This window comes from Pezoporus flaviventris, unplaced genomic scaffold (assembly GCF_033815535.1).
Source record: "Pezoporus flaviventris isolate CSIRO_AGI_PZ_B2104156 unplaced genomic scaffold, CSIRO_AGI_Pfla_v1 ptg000726l, whole genome shotgun sequence".
Taxonomy (NCBI): Eukaryota; Metazoa; Chordata; class Aves; order Psittaciformes; family Psittacidae; genus Pezoporus; species Pezoporus flaviventris.
The window spans coordinates 39,454-58,611 of NW_026893271.1; the positions used below are offsets into that span (position 1 = coordinate 39,454).

Sequence of the window (19,158 nt, forward strand, 5' to 3'; positions counted from 1 at the left end):
GTTTATTAAGCTTGTTAATGAATATTAATGAGTGTTATTAAGCTTGTTAATGGGTGTTGATGAGTGGTAATTAATGAGTGTTAATTCATGTGGTAATGAGTGTTGATTAATGAGTGGTAATTAATTATGTTAATTAGCATTAATGAGCCTTAATTAGCCTCTGTGAATGTTAATGGGCGTTAAGTAGCCACTGTTAATGAATCTTCATTAATGAGCGTTAATTAGCGTGTGTTAATGAGTTTTAATTAATGATGTTAATGAGCATTAAGTAATTGGCGTGTGTTTATGTTAATTAATTTTAGTTAGTGTGTTTTAATGAGAGTTAATTAGCATGTAGTAATGAATCTTAATGAGCGTTAATGAGTTTATTAATTAGCGTGTGTTAATGGGTTAATACGCATTAATTAGTGTTCATTAGCATGTGTTAATGAGCGTTAATGACTTTATTAATGAGCGTTAATTAGCGTGTTGATGAGCATTAATGACTATTAATGAGCAATAAGTAGCGTGTGTTAATGAGCGTTAATAACTATTCGTAAGTGTTTATTAGCGTGTTAGTGTTAATGACTATTAATGAGCTTTAATTAGCTTGTGTTAATGAGTATTAATGACTTTATTAATGAGCGTTAATTAGCGTGTGTTAATGAGTCTTAATGCGCGTTAATGACTTTATTAATGAGCGTTAGTGTGTGTCAATGAGCGTTAATGACTATTACTGAGAGTTAATTAGCGTGTGTCAATGAGCGTTAATGACTATTAAAGTGCGTTAATTAGCATTGAGTTTATTAATGAGCTTTATTTAGTGTGGGTTAATGTTAATGAGCGTTAATGAGTTTATTCATGTGTGTTAATCAGCATTAATGAGTTCATTAATGAGCGTTAATTAGCGTGCTTTAATGAGTATTATTGACTATTAATGAGCGTTAATTTGTGTCTTAATGAGCAATGAGTTTGTTAATGACTATTAATTAGTAAGCGTTACTGTCTTTATTAATGAACGTTAATTAGCGTCTTAATGAGCGTTAATGTCTTTAATGAGCGTTAATTTGCCTGTGTTAATGTCTTCATTAATGAGCATTAATTAGCCTGTGTTAATGACTTTATTAATGAGCATTAGCCTGTGTTAATGACTTTATTAATGAACGATAATTAGCCTGTGTTAATGACTTTATTAATGAACATTAATTAGCCTGTGTTAATGGTTTTATTAATGAGCGTTAATTAGCCTGTGTTAATGTTTTTAATGAGCGTTAATTAGCCTGTGTTAATGACTTTATTAATTCGCCTATGTTAATGACTTTATTAATGACTTTATTAATTAGCCTGCGTTAATGACTTTATTTATGATCGTTAATTAGTCTATGTTAATGACTTTATTAATGAGCATTCATTAGCCTGTGTTAATGACTTTATTAATAAGCATTCATTAGCCGGCCTCAATGAGCGTTAGCTAATGTCTGTCCGTCAATGATGCACACGCATTAATTACCGTATGCAAATGACGCGCCCCCCCCCCCCCCGGGGGTGCTCATTAGCATGTATTCAAATTAACCCCTCATTAACATATGCAAATTACCCCGCAGGCATGGGGGAGCTCAGCGACCTGGACCGTCAGATCGAGCAGCTGCGGCGCTGCGAGCTCATCAAGGAGAGCGAGGTCAAGGCCCTGTGCGCCAAGGCCAGGTCATTTGCATACCCCTCATTTGCATACACACACCCTCATTTGCATACACCCACCCTCATTTGCATACAACCCTTTTAATTGGCATAGAAACCTTGCAGGCATACCCTCGTTCGCTTCTTTAGCGTTAGCGTGCGCCCCCTCATTTGCATCAGCGTACACTGCCTCATTATATGTTGCCTAATTAGCATAGCCTCATTAGCATACACCGCCTCATTAGCATAACGTAGCGTACGCCACCTCATTTGCGTGCCCTACCTCGTTAGCATATCAGCCTCATTACTGGACACAGCTTCATTAGTGTGCACTCATTAGCATACACTGCATCATTAGCATATCCAGCCTCGTTTGAATAATCTCATCTGCATACTCTCATTAGCATACGCTGTCTCATTAGCATATGAATGTCATTAGCGTACACTACGTCATCAGCGTAGACTTATTGCAATGCACCTCCTTGTTAGCATACACTGCCTAATTAGTATATGTTGCCTAATTAGCATAGCCTCATTAGCATACACTTCTTCATTAGCATAACGTAGCGTACGCCACCTCATTTGCGTGCCCTACCTCGTTAGCATATCAGCCTCATTGGCGGACACAGCTTCATTAGCGTGCACTGTCTCATTAGCATACACGACCTCATTAGCATACGCAGCCTCATTAGAATATCATTTGCATGCCCTCAATAGCATAGACTGCCCCATTAGCGTATAGATGTCATTAGCGTAGCCAGCTCATTAGCATACACCGCATCATCAGCGTAGCCTCATTAGAATGTACCTCCTCATTAGCATACACTGCCTCATTTGTATATGTTGACTAATTAGCATAGCCTAATTAGCATACACAGCTTCCTTAGCGTAACGTCATCAGCGTACACATCATTTGCATATCAACCTCATTAGCATCTGCCCCCTCATTAGCATACCCCACTGCATTATCATACACCACATCAGTAGCATGCTTAGCCTCATTAGCATGCACTACCTCATTAGCATGCATCATATCGTTAGCATACACTGCCTCTTTAGCACACACCGCATCATTAGCATCCCGTCATCAGCATTCCCTCATTAGCATACACTTCCTCATTAGCATACATGGCTTCATTAGCATACACCACCTCAATTAACACCCCCTATAGGGTAATTAACATATCTATGGGGCAATTAACAGCCCTATGGGGCAATTAGCACCCTATGGGGCAATTAGCACCCTATGGGGTAATTAACACCCTATGGGGCAATTAACACCCCTATGGGGCAATTAGCACCCTATGGGTTAATTAACACCCTATGGGGCAATTAACACCCCTATGGGGCAATTAACATCCCTATGGGGTAATTAGCACCTTATGGGGCAATTAACATTCTATGGGGCAATTAACACCCCTATGGGGCAATTAGCACCTTATGGGGCAATTAGCACCCTATGGGGTAATTAACATCCCTATGGGGCAATTAGCTCCCTATGGGGTAATTAATACCCCTATGGGGCAATTAACATCCCTATGGGGTAATTAACATATCTATGGGGCAATTAACACCCTATGGGGTAATTAACACTCCTATGGGGCAATTAGCACCCCTATGGGGTAATTAACATATCTATGGGGTAATTAACATCCCTATGGGGTAATTAACACCCCCCATTGCCTGCAGGGAGATCCTGGTCGAGGAGAGCAACGTGCAGAGGGTGGACTCCCCCGTCACGGTGAGGGCTATGGGGCAGCTATGGGGCAGATATAGGGGGCTATGGGGTGGATATAGGGGGCTATGGGGCGGATATAGGGGGCTATGGGGCGGATATAGGGGGCTATGGGGCGGATATAGGGGGCTATGGGGCGGATATAGGGGGCTATGGGGTGGATATAGGGGGCTATGGGGTGGATATAGGGGGCTATGGGGCGGATATAGGGGGCTATGGGGCGGATATAGGGGGCTATGGGGTGGATATAGGGGGCTATGGGGTGGATATAGGGGGCTATGGGGTGGATATAGGGGGCTATGGGGCAGATATAGGGGGCTATGGGGCGGATATAGGGGGCTATGGGGCAGATATAGGGGGCTATGGGGTGGATATAGGGGGCTATGGGGCAGATATAGGGGGCTATGGGGCGGATATAGGGGGCTATGGGGTGGATATAGGGGGCTATGGGGTGGATATAGGGGGCTATGGGGCAGATATAGGGGGCTATGGGGCGGATATAGGGGGCTATGGGGTGGATATAGGGGGCTATGGGGTGGATATAGGGGGCTATGGGGCGGATATAGGGGGCTATGGGGCAGATATAGGGGGCTATGGGGCGGATATAGGGGGCTATGGGGTGGATATAGGGGGCTATGGGGCGGATATAGGGGGCTATGGGGCGGATATAGGGGGCTATGGGGCGGATATAGGGGGCTATGGGGCAGATATAGGGGGCTATGGGGCGGATATAGGGGGCTATGGGGCGGATATAGGGGCCTATGGGGCGGATATAGGGGGCTATGGGGCGGATATAGGGGGCTATGGGGTGGATATAGGGGGCTATGGGGCGGATATAGGGGGCTATGGGGCGGATATAGGGGTCTATGGGGCGGATATAGGGGGCTATGGGGTGGATATAGGGGGCTGTGGGGTGGATATAGGGGGCTATGGGGCGGATATAAGGGTCTATGGGGTGGATATAAGGGGCTGTGGGGTAGATATAGGGGGCTATGGGGTAGATATAGGGGGCTGTGGGGTAGATATAGGGGGCTATGGGGCAGATATAGGGGGCTAGGGTGGATATAAGGGTCTATGGGGTGGATATAAGGGGCTGTGGGGTGGATATAGGGGGCTATGGGGTGGATATAGGGGGCTATGGGGTGGATATAAGGGGCTATTGGGTAGATATAGGGGGCTATGGGGTGGATATAGGGGTCTATGGGGCGGATATAGGGGTCTATGGGGCGGTTATAGGGGGCTATGGGGTGGATATAGGGGGCTATGGGGTGGATATAAGGGGCTATGGGGTGGATATAGGGCGCTATGGGGTGGATATAGGGGTCTATGGGGTGGATATAAGGGTCTATGGGGTGGATATAGGGGTCTATGGGGCGGTTATAGGGGGCTATGGGGCGGATATAGGGGGCTATGGGGCGGATATAGGGGGCTATGGGGTTGATATAGGGGGCTATGGGGTGGATATAGGGGTCTATGGGGCGGATATAGGGGGCTATGGGGTTGATATAGGGGGCTATGGGGTGGATATAGGGGGCTATGGGGCGGATATAGGGGGCTATGGGGCGGATATAGGGGTCTATGGGGCGGATATAGGGGGCTATGGGGTGGATATAGGGGGCTGTGGGGTGGATATAGGGGGCTATGGGGTGGATATAGGGGTCTATGGGGCGGATATAGGGGGCTATGGGGTGGATATAGGGGGCTATGGGGTGGATATAAGGGGCTGTGGGGTGGATATAGGGGGCTATGGGGCGGATATAGGGGGCTATGGGGCGGATATAGGGGGCTATGGGGCGGATATAGGGGGCTATGGGGCGGATATAGGGGGCTATGGGGTGGATATAGGGGTCTATGGGGCGGATATAGGGCGCTATGGGGTGGATATAGGGGGCTATGGGGTGGATATAGGGGGCTATGGGGCAGATATAGGGGGCTATGGGGCGGATATAGGGGGCTATGGGGCGGATATAGGGGGCTATGGGGCGGATATAAGGGGCTATGGGGCGGATATAGGGGGCTATGGGGCGGATATAAGGGGCTATGGGGCGGATATAGGGGGCTATGGGGCGGATATCGCGGGTTATGGGGCGGATATAGGGGGCTATGGGGTGGATATAGGGGGCTATGGGGTGGATATAGGGCGCTATGGGGTGGATATAGGGGGCTATGGGGTGGATATAGGGCGCTATGGGGTGGATATAGGGGGCTAAGGGGTGGATATAAGGGGCTATGGGGTGGATATAGGGCGCTATGGGGTGGATATAGGGGGCTATGGGGTGGATATAAGGGGCTATGGGGTGGATATAGGGGGCTATGGGGCTGTGACCCCCATTGCCCCCCCCAGGTCTGTGGCGACATCCATGGGCAGTTCTATGACCTCAAGGAGCTCTTCAGGGTGAGCTGCCCCACAAGTGCCCCCCCCGACCCACAAGTGCCCCCCCCGACCCCCAAGTGCCCCCCCCCAGACCCCCAAGTGCCCCTCAAGTGCTCCTGGACCCCCTTATTGCCCCCCAACCACTTTTTAACGTCTTTTTATTGCTCCCCACCTGCCCCATAAGTGCCCCCTGCCTGCCCCATAAGTGCCCCCCAACTGCTTCTTCATATCCCCTTGTTGCCCCATAAGTGCCCCCCTGTGACCCATAAGTGCCTCCACCTGCCCCGTAAGTGCCCAATAAGTGCCCCCCAACTGCTTCTTCATGTCCCCTTATTGCCCCTACCTGCCCCATGAGTGCCCCCCTGTGCCCCATAAGTGCCCCCTCCTGCCCCATAAGTGCCCCCCTCCTGCCCCATAAGTGCCCCTGTCCTGCCCCATAAGTGCCCCCCTCCTACCCCATAAGTGCCCCCCTGTGCCCCGTAAGTGCCCCCTCCTACCCCATAAGTGCCCCCTTCTGCCCCTTAAGTGCCCCCCTCCTGCCCCATAAGTGCCCTCCTCCTGCCCCATAAGTCTCCCCGTTCTGACCAATGAGTGCTCCCTTCCTGCCCCATAAGTGCCCCCCTGTACCTGCTAAGTGCCCCCTTCTGCCCCATAAGTGCCCCCTCCTGCCCCATAAGTGCCCTCGTCCTGCCCCATAAGTCTCCCCGTTTTGACCAATGAGTGCTCCCTTCCTGCCCCATAAGTGCATCCCGTGCCCCATACGTGCCACCCTCCTGCCCCATAAGTGCCCCCCTGTGCCCCGTAAGTGCCCCCCTGTGCCTGCTAAGTGCCCCCCTTCTGCCCCATAAGTGCCCCCCGTGCCCCATAAGTGCCCCCCTCCTGCCCCATAAGTGCCCCCCTCCTGCCCCATGAGTGCTCCCTTCCTGCCCAATAAGTGCCCCCCTCCTGCCCCATAAGTGCCCCCCCTCCTGCCCCATAAGTGCCCTCGTCCTGACCAATGAGTGCTCCCTTCCTGCCCCATAAGTGCCCCTCTCCTGCCCCATAAGTGCCCTCCTCCTGCCCCATAAGTCTCCCCGTTCTGACCAATGAGTGCTCCCTTCCTGCCCCATAAGTGCCCCCCTGTACCTGCTAAGTGCCCCCTTCTGCCCCATAAGTGCCCCCTCCTGCCCCATAAGTGCCCTCCTCCTGCCCCATAAGTCTCCCCGTTTTGACCAATGAGTGCTCCCTTCCTGCCCCATAAGTGCATCCCGTGCCCCATACGTGCCACCCTCCTGCCCCATAAGTGCCCCCCTGTGCCCCGTAAGTGCCCCCCTGTGCCTGCTAAGTGCCCCCCTTCTGCCCCATAAGTGCCCCCCGTGCCCCATAAGTGCCCCCCTCCTGCCCCATAAGTGCCCCCCTCCTGCCCCATGAGTGCTCCCTTCCTGCCCAATAAGTGCCCCCCTCCTGCCCCATAAGTGCCCCCCCTCCTGCCCCATAAGTGCCCTCGTCCTGACCAATGAGTGCTCCCTTCCTTCCCAATAAGTGCCCCCCTCCTGCCCCATAAGTGCCACTCTCCTACCCCATAAGTGCCCCTCTCCTGCCCCATAAGTGCTCCCTTTGTGCCCCATAAGTGCCCCCTTTGTGCCCCACAGGTCGGGGGGGACGTCCCCGAGACCAATTACTTGTTCATGGGGGACTTCGTGGACCGGGGCTTCTACAGCGTCGAGACCTTCCTGCTGCTGCTGGCGCTCAAGGTGGGGCGGGGGGACCCCCATGTGTGGGGCAGACCCCCATGTGTGGGGCAGGACCCACGTGTGTGGGGCAGACCCCAATATATGGGGCAGGACCTCAATGTGTGGGGCAGGACCTCAATGTGTGGGGTGGACCCGCATATGTGGGGCAGGACCCCCATGTGTGGGGCAGGACCCAGAGTGTGGGGCAGGACCCATGTGTGTGGGGCAGGACCCAGAGTGTGGGGTGGATCCCAATGTGTGGGGCAGGACCCCCATGTGTGGGGCAGGACCCACGTGTGTGGGGCAGGACCCAGTGTGTGGGGCAGGACCTCAATGTGTGGGGTGGATCCCAATGTGTGGGGCAGGACCCACGTGTGTGGGGCAGACCCCAATATATGGGGCAGGACCTCAATGTGTGGGGCAGGACCCAGTGTGTGGGGTGGGTCCCAATGTGTGGGGTGGGACCTCAATGTGTGGGGTGGATCCCAATGTGTGGGGTGGATCCCAATGTGTGGGGCAGGACCCATGTGTGTGGGGCAGGACCTCAATGTGTGGGGTGGACCCGCATATATGGGGCAGGACCCCCATGTGTGGGGCAGGACCCACGTGTGTGGGGCAGGACCCACGTGTGTGGGGCAGACCCCAATATATGGGGCAGGACCTCAATGTGTGGGGCAGGACCCAGTGTGTGGGGTGGATCCTAATGTGTGGGGCGGGACCTCAATGTGTGGGGTGGATCCCAATGTGTGGGGCAGGACCCATGTGTGTGGGGCAGGACCTCAGTGTATGGGGTGGACCCGCATATGTGGGGCAGGACCCCCATGTGTGGGGCAGGACCCACGTGTGTGGGGCAGACCCCAATATATGGGGCAGGACCTCAATGTGTGGGGCAGGACCCAGTGTGTGGGGTGGATCCCAATGTGTGGGGCGGGACCTCAATGTGTGGGGTGGATCCCAATGTGTGGGGCAGGACCCATGTGTGTGGGGCAGGACCTCAATGTGTGGGGCAGGACCCAGTGTGTGGGGTGGGTCCCAATGTGTGGGGCGGGACCTCAATGTGTGGGGTGGATCCCAATGTGTGGGGCAGGACCCATGTGTGTGGGGCAGGACCCAGAGTGTGGGGTGGATCCCAATGTGTGGGGCAGGACCCAATGTGTGGAGCAGGACCCCCATGTGTAGGGTGGACCTCAGTGTGTGGATCGGAGCCCAATATATAGGGCAGGACCCAATGTGTGGGGCAGGACCCCCATGTGTGGGGCAGAGCCCAATGTGTGGCATGTGTTGGTGCCCCCTACTGCCTGGGAGGCTCCATGTGGGTCCATAGGAACCCATTGTAGGAGGCTCCATGTGGGTCCATAGGAACCCATTGGCACCCCCTTGTAGGCCCCATAGGAACCCATTGTAGGAGGCTCCATGTGGGTCCATAGGAACCCATTGTAGGAGGCTCCATGTGGGTCCATAGGAACCCATTGGCACCCCCTTGTAGGCCCCATAGAAACCCATTGTAGGAGGCTCCATGTGGGTCCATAGGAACCCATTGGCACCCCCTTGTAGGCCCCATGTGGGTCCATAGGAACCCATTGTAGGAGGCTCCATGTGGGTCCATAGGAACCCATTGGCACCCCCTTGTAGGCCCCATATGGGTCCATAGGAACCCATTGGCACCCCCTTGTAGGCCCCATGTGGGTCCATAGGAACCCATTGACACCCCCTTGTAGGCCCCATAGGAACCCATTGTAGGAGGCTCCATGTGGGTCCGTGGGGACCCATTGACACCCCCTTTGTAGGCCCCATAGGAACCCATTGTAGGAGGCTCCATGTGGGTCCATAGGAACCCATTGACACCCCCTTGTAGGCCCCATATGGGTCCATAGGAACCCATTGACACCCCCTTGTAGGCCCCATATGGGTCCATAGGAACCCATTGGTGCCCCCTTTGTAGGCCCCATAGGAACCCATTGTAGGAGGCTCCATGTGGGTCCGTGGGGACCCATTGACACCCCCTTTGTAGGCCCCCTGTGGGTCCATAGGAACCCATTGACACCCCCTTTGTAGGCCCCATGTGGGTCCATAGGAACCCATTGACACCCCCTTGTAGGCCCCATGTGGGTCCATAGGAACCCATTGACACCCCCTTTGTAGGCCCCATGTGGGTCCATAGGAACCCATTGACACCCCCTTTGTAGGCCCCATGTGGGTCCATAGGAACCCATTGACACCCCCTTTGTAGGTCCCATGTGGGTCCATAGGAACCCATTGTAGGAGGCTCCATGTGGGTCCATAGGAACCCATTGACACCCCCTTTGTAGGCCCCATAGGAACCCATTGTAGGAGGCTCCATGTGGGTCCATAGGAACCCATTGTAGGAGGCTCCATGTGGGTCCATAGGAACCCATTGGCACCCCCTTGTAGGCCCCATAGAAACCCATTGTAGGAGGCTCCATGTGGGTCCATAGGAACCCATTGGCACCCCCTTGTAGGCCCCATGTGGGTCCATAGGAACCCATTGTAGGAGGCTCCATGTGGGTCCATAGGAACCCATTGGCACCCCCTTGTAGGCCCCATATGGGTCCATAGGAACCCATTGGCACCCCCTTGTAGGCCCCATGTGGGTCCATAGGAACCCATTGACACCCCCTTGTAGGCCCCATAGGAACCCATTGTAGGAGGCTCCATGTGGGTCCGTGGGGACCCATTGACACCCCCTTTGTAGGCCCCATAGGAACCCATTGTAGGAGGCTCCATGTGGGTCCATAGGAACCCATTGACACCCCCTTGTAGGCCCCATATGGGTCCATAGGAACCCATTGACACCCCCTTGTAGGCCCCATATGGGTCCATAGGAACCCATTGGTGCCCCCTTTGTAGGCCCCATAGGAACCCATTGTAGGAGGCTCCATGTGGGTCCGTGGGGACCCATTGACACCCCCTTTGTAGGCCCCCTGTGGGTCCATAGGAACCCATTGACACCCCCTTTGTAGGCCCCATGTGGGTCCATAGGAACCCATTGACACCCCCTTGTAGGCCCCATGTGGGTCCATAGGAACCCATTGACACCCCCTTTGTAGGCCCCATGTGGGTCCATAGGAACCCATTGACACCCCCTTTGTAGGCCCCATGTGGGTCCATAGGAACCCATTGACACCCCCTTTGTAGGTCCCATGTGGGTCCATAGGAACCCATTGTAGGAGGCTCCATGTGGGTCCATAGGAACCCATTGACACCCCCTTTGTAGGCCCCATAGGAACCCATTGTAGGAGGCTCCATGTGGGTCCATAGGAACCCATTGACACCCCCTTGTAGGCCCCATAGGAACCCATTGTAGGAGGCTCCATGTGGGTCCATAGGAACCCATTGACACCCCCTTTGTAGGCCCCATGTGGGTCCATAGGAACCCATTGACACCCCCTTTGTAGGCCCCATAGAAACCCATTGTAGGAGGCTCCATGTGGGTCCATAGGAACCCATTGACACCCCCTTGTAGGCCCCATAGGAACCCATTGTAGGAGGCTCCATGTGGGTCCATAGGAACCCCTTGACATCCCCTTGTAGGCCCCATGTGGGTCTGTGGGGACCCATTGACACCCCCTTGGAGGCCCCATGTGGGTCCATAGGAACCCATTGTAGGAGGCTCCATGTGGGTCCATAGGAACCCATTGTAGGAGGCTCCATGTGGGTCCATAGGAACCCATTGTAGGAGGCTCCATGTGGGTCCATAGGAACCCATTGACACCCCCTTGTAGGCCCCATATGGGTCCATAGGAACCCATTGACACCCCTTTGTAGGCCCCATGTGGGTCCATAGGAACCCATTGACACCCCCTTTGTAGGCCCCATAGGAACCCATTGTAGGAGGCTCCATGTGGGTCCATAGGAACCCATTGACACCCCCTTTGTAGGCCCCATAGGAACCCATTGTAGGAGGCTCCATGTGGGTCTGTGGGGACCCACTGACCCCCCCCTCCGCCCCCCAGGTGCGCTACCCGGACCGGATCACGCTGATCCGGGGCAACCACGAGAGCCGTCAGATCACGCAGGTCTACGGCTTCTACGACGAGTGCCTGCGCAAGTACGGCTCCGTCACCGTGTGGCGCTACTGCACCGAGATCTTCGACTACCTCAGCCTCTCGGCCATCATCGACGGCAAGGTGGGCTAACGGCGCGGTCACGGCACGCTGGGGGCACAGACGTGCTAAGAACACGCTAAGAGCACGCTAAGAGCATGCTAAGGGCACAAACGTGCTAAGAACATGTCAAGAACACGCTAAGAGCATGCTAAGGGCACAAACATGCTAAGAGCACGTTAAGAGCATGCTAAGGGCACAAACGTGCTATGAACACGCTAAGAGCACGCTAAGGGCACAAACATGCTAAGAACATGCCAAGAACACGCTAAGAGCATGCTAAGGGCACAAACGTGCTAAGAACATGTCAAGAACACGCTAAGAGCATGCTAAGGGCACAAACATGCTAAGAACACGCCAAGAGAACGTTAAGAGGATGCTAAGGGCACAAATGTGCTGTGAACATGCCAAGAACACGCTAAGAGCATGCTAAGGGCACAAACATGCTAAGAACATGTCAAGAACACGCTAAGAGCATGCTAAGGGCACAAACATGCTAAGAGCACGTTAAGAGCATGCTAAGGGCACAAATGTGCTATGAACATGCCAAGAGCACGTTAAGAGCACGCTAAGGGCACAAACATGCTAAGCACATGCTAAGCGCAGAAACGTGCTAAGAACATGCTAAGAACATGCTAAGCGCGCAAACGTGCTAAGCACACGCTAAGCGCACAAACGTGCTAAGCGCACGCTAAGTGCAGAAACGTGCTAAGAGCACGCTAAGCGCACAAATGTGCTAAGAACATGCTAAGCACATGCTAAGCGCACAAACGTGCTAAGAACATGCTAAGCACATGCTAAGCGCACAAACATGCTAAGAACATGCTAAGCGCACAAACATGCGAAGAACATGCTAAGCACACACTAAGCGCACAAGCATTCTAGGAACATGCTAAGCACACAAACATGCTAAGAACATGCTAAGCATGCACTAAGCACTCAAACGTGCTAAGAACATGCTAAGCGCACATACATGCTAAGAACCTGCTAAACACATGCTAAGCGCACAAACATGCAAGCACCTGCTAAGCGCACAAACATGCTAAGAACATGCAAGCACACGCTAAGACCACAAAAATGCTAAGAACATGCTAAACACACAAGCATGCTATATGCGCTAAGCACACAAACATGCTAATTGCAAGCTAAGCGCACAAGCATGCTAAGAACACGCTAAGCGCACAAACGTGCTAAGGACACGCTAAGGGCACAAACATGCATAGAACACGCCAAGCGCACAAACGTGCTAAGAACACACTAAGACCACGCTAAGGGCACAAACATGCTAAGAACACACTAAGAAACATGCGGTGAACTCGCTAAGAACATGCTAAGGGCGCAAACATGCTAAGCGCACAAGCATGCTAAGAATGCGCTAAGCGCTCAAACGTGCTAAGAACACGCTGAGCGCACGAACATGCTAAGCACACGCTAAGCCCACGCTAAGCACACGTATGTTCCGTGTCCCCCCCCCAGATCTTCTGTGTCCACGGGGGGCTCTCGCCCTCCATCCAGACCCTGGACCAGATCCGCACCATTGACCGCAAGCAGGAGGTGCCCCACGACGGCCCCATGTGCGACCTCCTGTGGTCCGACCCCGAGGGTGAGGCCCCACACGCGTGTTGGGGCGTGTTGGGGCGTGTTAGAGCGTGTTGGGGCGTTTTGGAGCGTGTTGGAGTGTGTTGGGTTGTCTTAGAGCATGTTGGGGTGTGTTAGAGCATGTTGGAGAGTGTTGGGGTGTCTTAGAGCGTGTTGGGGTGTCTTAGAGCATGTTGGGGCATGTTAGAGCGTGTTGGAGCGTGTTAGGGTGTGTTGAATTATGTTGGGATGTGTTAGAGCGTGTTGGGGCATGTTGGCATGTGTTAGAGCGTGTTGAGGCGTGTTAGAGTATGTTGGGGCGTGTTAGAGCGTGTTGGGAATGTTGGGGCGTGTTAGCATGTGTTAGAGCGTGTTGGAGCGTGTTAGGGTGTGTTAAAGTATGTTGGGATGTGTTAGAGCGTGTTGGGGCATGTTGGCATGTGTTAGGGCGTGTTAGAGCATGTTAGAGCGTGTTAATGCGCGTTAGAGCGTGTTGGAGCATGTTAGAGTGTGTTGGTGCATGTTAGGGCGTGTTGGGGCATGTTGGGATGTGTTAGAGTGTGTTGGGGCGTGTTAATAGCCCATTAACCCATAGACCCATAGCTCATAACCCCATAGCCCCATAGCTCATAGCCCCATAGCCTCATGCCCCATAGCCCATTAACCCCACAGCCCCATTAACCCCATAGCCCCGTAGCCCATTAACCCTACAGCCCCATTAACCCCATAGCCCCATAGCCCCATTAACCCCATAGCCCCATTAACCCCATAGCCCATTAACCACATAGTCCATAACCCCATCGCTCATACCCCATAACCCCATCTTCACTCCATCCCCCCATATCCCCCATACCCCCCATCACCCCACACCCCCCATACCCCCTATACCCCCCATACCCCTATACCCCCATAACCCCTATACCCCCTATACCCCCCATACCCCTATACCCCCCATACCCCCCATACCCCTATACCCCCATAACCCCTGTACCCCCCCTTATCCCCTATACCCCCATACCCCCCATCACCCCCATACCCCCATCACCCCTATACCCCCCATACCCCCCTTACCCCCTATACTCCCCATCACCCCCATACCCCCATCACCCCCATACCCCCATCACCCCCATACCCCCTATACCCCCTATACCCCCCATACCCCCCTTACCCCCTATACCCCCATCACCCCCATACCCCTCATCACCCCCATACCCCCATACCCCCATTGCCCCCATTCTCCCCCATACCCCCTATACCCCCCCATCACCCCCATCACCCCCTAACCCCCCGCCCCATTGCAGACACCACCGGTTGGGGGGTGTCCCCTCGGGGGCCGGGTACCTCTTTGGCAGCGACGTGGTGGCGCAGTTCAACGCCGCCAACGCCATCGCCATGATCGGCCGCGCTCACCAGCTCGTCATGGAGGGCTACAAGTGGCACTTCAGCGAGACCGTGCTCACCGTCTGGTCCGCCCCCAACTACTGCTACAGGTGCGGCGCGCCGAGGACACGCCAAGGACACGCCAAGGACACGCTAAGGACGCGCTAAGGGGGGATAGCGACATGCTAAGGGGGGATAGAGACACGATAAGGGGGGAGAAAGACATAGATATCCAAGGATTCTATAGCTAAAAATGGATGGACATGCTAAGGACACGCTAAGGACACGCTAAGGGGGATAGCGACAGGCTAAGGACATGCTAAGGGGGGATAGAGACACGATAAGGGGGGAGAAAGATATAGATATCCAAGGATTCTATAGCTAAAAATGGATGGACATGCTAAGGACACGCTAAGGACACGCTAAGGGGGATAGCGACATGCTGAGGGGGGATAGAGACACGATAAGAGGGGATAAAGACATAGATATCCAAGGATTCTATAGCTAAAAATGGATGGACATGCTAAGGACATGCTAAGGACACGCTAAGGACGCGCTAAGGGGGATAGCGACATGCTAAGGGGGGATAGAGACACGATAAGGGGGGATAAAGACATAGATATCCAAGCATTCTATAGCTAAAAATGGATGGACATGCTAAGGACACACTAAGGACATGCTAAGGGGGATAGCGACATGCTAAGGGGGGATAGAGACACAATAAGAGGGGAGAATGACATAGATATCCAAGGATTCTATAGCTAAAAATGGATGGACATGCTAAGGACACACTAAGGACATGCTAAGGGGGGATAGAGACATGATAAGGGGGGAGAAAGACATAGATATCCAAGCATTCTATAGCTAAAATGGATGGACATGCTAAGGACACGCTAAGGACACGCTAAGGGGATAGCGACAGGCTAAGGACATGCTAAGGGGGGTAGAGACATGCTAAGGGGGGGTAGAGACATGATAAGGGGGGAGAAAGACATAGAGATCCAAGGATTCTATAGCTAAAGATGTATGGACACGCTAAGGACACAATAAGGGGGATAGTGACAGGCTAAGGACATGCTAAGGGGGATAGCGACAGGCTAAGGACATGCTAAGGGGGGATAGAGACATGCTAAGGGGGGAGAAAGACATAGATATCCAAGCATTCTATAGCTAAGGACGCATGGACATTCTAAGGACACGCTAAGGGGGATAGTGACATGCTAAGGACATGCTAAGGGGGATAGGGACACCCTAAGGACACGCTAAAGGGGTTAATGACATGCTAAGGGGGATAATGACATAGACATCTAAGCATTCTGTAGCTAAGGATGCGTGGACATGCTAAGGACACGCTAAGGACATGCTAAGGGGTGATAATGACATGCTAAGAGGGTGATAACACACATAGACATCCATTGGTTCCATAGTTAGGGACATGTTAAGGACATGCTAAGGACATACTAACATGCTAAGGACGCATTAGCAGCATGCTAAGGACACGCTAAGGGCTCTGTGGGGCTCTACGGGTCTTTATGGAGTCTATGGATCTCAATGGGTGGGGGGTCTCTATGGGGTCTCTATGGGTCTCAATAGCTCTTCATGGGGTCTCCATGGGTCCGTATGGGTCTCTATGGGGTCTCTGTAGGTCTCAATAGCTCTTTATGGGGTCTCTATGGGTCTCTATGGGGTCCCTATGGGTCTCTGTGGGTCTCTATGGGCCCCCCTGGGTCTCTCTGGGGTCTCTCTGGGTCCCTATGAGGTCTCTGTGGATCTCAATGGGTCTTTGTGGGGTCTCTATGGGTCTCTATGGGGTCTCTATGGAGTTTCTATGGGTCTTTATAGAGTCTGTATGGGTCTCTGTGGGGTCTCTGTGGGTCTCTATGGGGTCTCTATGGGTCTCTATGGGGTCTCTGTGGGGTTTCTTTGGGTCTTTATAGAGTCTGTATGGGTGTCTGTGGGGTCTCTATGGGTCTCTATGGGGTTTCTGTGGGTCTCTATGGGTCCCTATGGGTTTCTATGAGGTCTCTATGGGTCCCTATGTGTCTCTTGGGAGTCTCTATGTGTCTCTCTGGGGTCTCTATGGGTCCCTATGGGGTCTCTATGGGTCCCCATGGGGTCTCTATGTGTCCCCATGGGGTCTCTATGTGTCCCTATGGGGTCTCTATGTGTCCCTATGGGGTCTCTATGGGTCCCTATGGGGTCTCTATGGGTCCCTATGGGGTCTCTGTGGGTCCCTATGGGGTCTCTATGGGTCCCTATGGGGTCTCTATGGGTCCCCATGGGGTCTCTGTGGGTCCCTATGGGGGCCCCATGGGTCTCAGTGGGTCCCTGTGATTGGCAGGTGCGGGAACGTGGCGGCCATCTTGGAGCTGGACGAGCACCTGCAGAAGGAGTTCATCATCTTCGAGGCGGCGCCGCAGGAGACGCGCGGCATCCCCGCCAAGAAGCCCGTGGCCGACTACTTCCTGTGACGCCGGGGTCATCCTGGGGTCAACCGGGGTCATCCTGGGGTCAACCGGGGTCAACCGGGGGTCAATGGGGGTCAACGGGGGGTCAATGGGGGTCACTGGGGGTCAATGGTGGTCAATGGAGTCACCTGAGGTTAAAAGGGGTCAATGGAGGTCAATGGGAGTCAACCGGGGTCAATGGGAGTCAACCGGGGTCAATGGGAGTCAATGGGGGTCAGTGGTGTCACCTGAGGTTAACTGGGGTCAACCATGGTCAATGGGGTCAATGGAGGTCAATGGGGGTCAATGGGAGTCAATGGGGGTCAATGGGGGTCAGTGGTGTCACCTGAGGTTAACTGGGGTCAACCGTGGTCAATGGGGGTCAATGGGGGTCAGTGGGGGTCAATGGGAATCAGTGGGGGTCAATGGGATCAATGGGAGTCAATGGGGGCTCAATGGGGTCACGGGAGGTCAGAAGGGTCAACTGTGGTCACTTGACAGTGACCTTTGACCTTTAGGAACCCCCATGACCCTTAGGGTGACCCTTGACCTTTACAACCCCCATTGCCTATGGGGTGACCTTTGGGGAGCCCACGAACTGAGGTGGGTGACCTTTGACCTTTAGCGACCCCACGTGATCTATAGTGTGGGCCTAATGACCCCCATGACTTATGGGGTAACCTTTGACCTTTATGGTCTGTGACAGGTGGCCTTTGACCTTCAGAGTCCCCCTAGATCTATGGGGTGACCTTTGACCTTTGTGATCTCTGGGTGACCTTTGACCTTTGGTTGGCGCCCCCATTATTGGGTGACCTTTGACCTTATGAGCCCACGTACGGATGGGTTGACCTTTGGCCTTTAAGGTCCCTCGTGGCCTCTGTTGTGACCTTTGACCTTCGATGACCGCTCACATGCCTTTCAGGGGGGGGGGCTTTGACCTTTAGGGACCCCCGTGACCAAATGGGGTGACCTTTGACCTTCAAGACCCCTCGTTGTCTCTGTGGTGACCTTTGACCTTCAATGACCCCGTTGTGACGTATGGGGTGACCTTTGACCTTCGAGACCCCTCATTACCTCTGTGGTGACCTTTGACATTTAATGACCCCACTATGACGTATGAGGTGACCTTTGACCTTTGAGACTCCTCGTTACCTCTGTGGTGACCTTTGACCTTCAATGGCCCCATTGTGACGTATGGGGTGACCTTTGACCTTCAGGACTCCTCGTTACCTCTGCGGTGACCTTTGACCTTCAATGACCCCACCGTTCCATATGGGGTGACCTTTAACCTTAAGCGACTTCCGGCCCCCCCCCCCCCGTTCCCCCCATGACCTATGGTTGACCCTTGCCCTTACGCCCCCTTCCTGACCTCCGGTGACCTCTGCGATGACCCCTCCCCTTTCCCCTCCCCCCCCCCTTTTCTTTCCCCTTTTTTTGAGGCCGTTTCCGCTCCTTTTAGATAAAAAAAAAACACAAAAAAAAACCTCAAAAAAACCCCAAAGTGTCAAAAAATAATGGGGGGGGGGAGGGGGAAAGGGGGCGGGAGTCACGTGGCCAAACCATCATGGCGGCCTCCCCGGCGCCAACATGGCCGCCGCCATGCCGGCGCCTCGGCCACGTGCTCGAATTGGGGTGGGGGGGGGGGGGGGGGGGGGGGGGGGAAGCGAAGCAGCGTCGTGACGTCACCTTGGGTGGGTGGGCCAATCAGGACGCTGGGTGGGCGGAGCCTTTCTAACAAGCCACGCCCCTCCATTTGCTGTTCTCGTTCCTCCATTCTCGCGAGGCTCAGCGCCGGGCGGCTGAGATCTCGCGAGACTTCACCCCCCCCCTCCTCTTTTAATGCCCACCCAGAGCCGGAAGTCTCGCGAGATCTCCCCCCCCTGGTGAAGCCACGCCCCCTTCCTCCTTCCCGCCCGCCGGCCTCCCCTCACGCGTCGCCGCCATTTTGAGGCCCGGGCCCGAACCTCGCGACCGTGAGAAAACCGGGGGGGGGGGAGGGGAAATTGGGGTGGGGGGAGGGGAAATTGGGGTGGGGGGGGGAGGGGAAATTGGGAGGGGGGGGATGGGAGGGAGAGGAACCGGTAACGGGGAAAATAAAAGGGGGGGGGGGGGGGGCGGCCATTTTGAGGCGGAGCGGGAGGCGCCGCCTCCT

General features: G+C 54.0%; 1 protein-coding gene across 1 annotated transcript; it reads left to right on the forward strand.

Moving 5' to 3' along the window:
* Nucleotides 1-1,583: 1,583 nt before the first annotated feature.
* On the forward strand, nt 1,584-17,056 carry PPP4C (protein phosphatase 4 catalytic subunit). Its single transcript, XM_061444200.1, is given in 9 exon segments — nt 1,584-1,683; nt 3,346-3,397; nt 5,736-5,786; nt 7,397-7,498; nt 11,452-11,625; nt 13,078-13,204; nt 14,481-14,510; nt 14,513-14,669; nt 16,901-17,056. Coding segments are annotated over 9 exon segments (921 nt in total). The 5' UTR covers nt 1,584-1,585; the 3' UTR covers nt 17,031-17,056.
* The last annotated feature ends 2,102 nt before the right edge of the window (nt 17,057-19,158 follow it).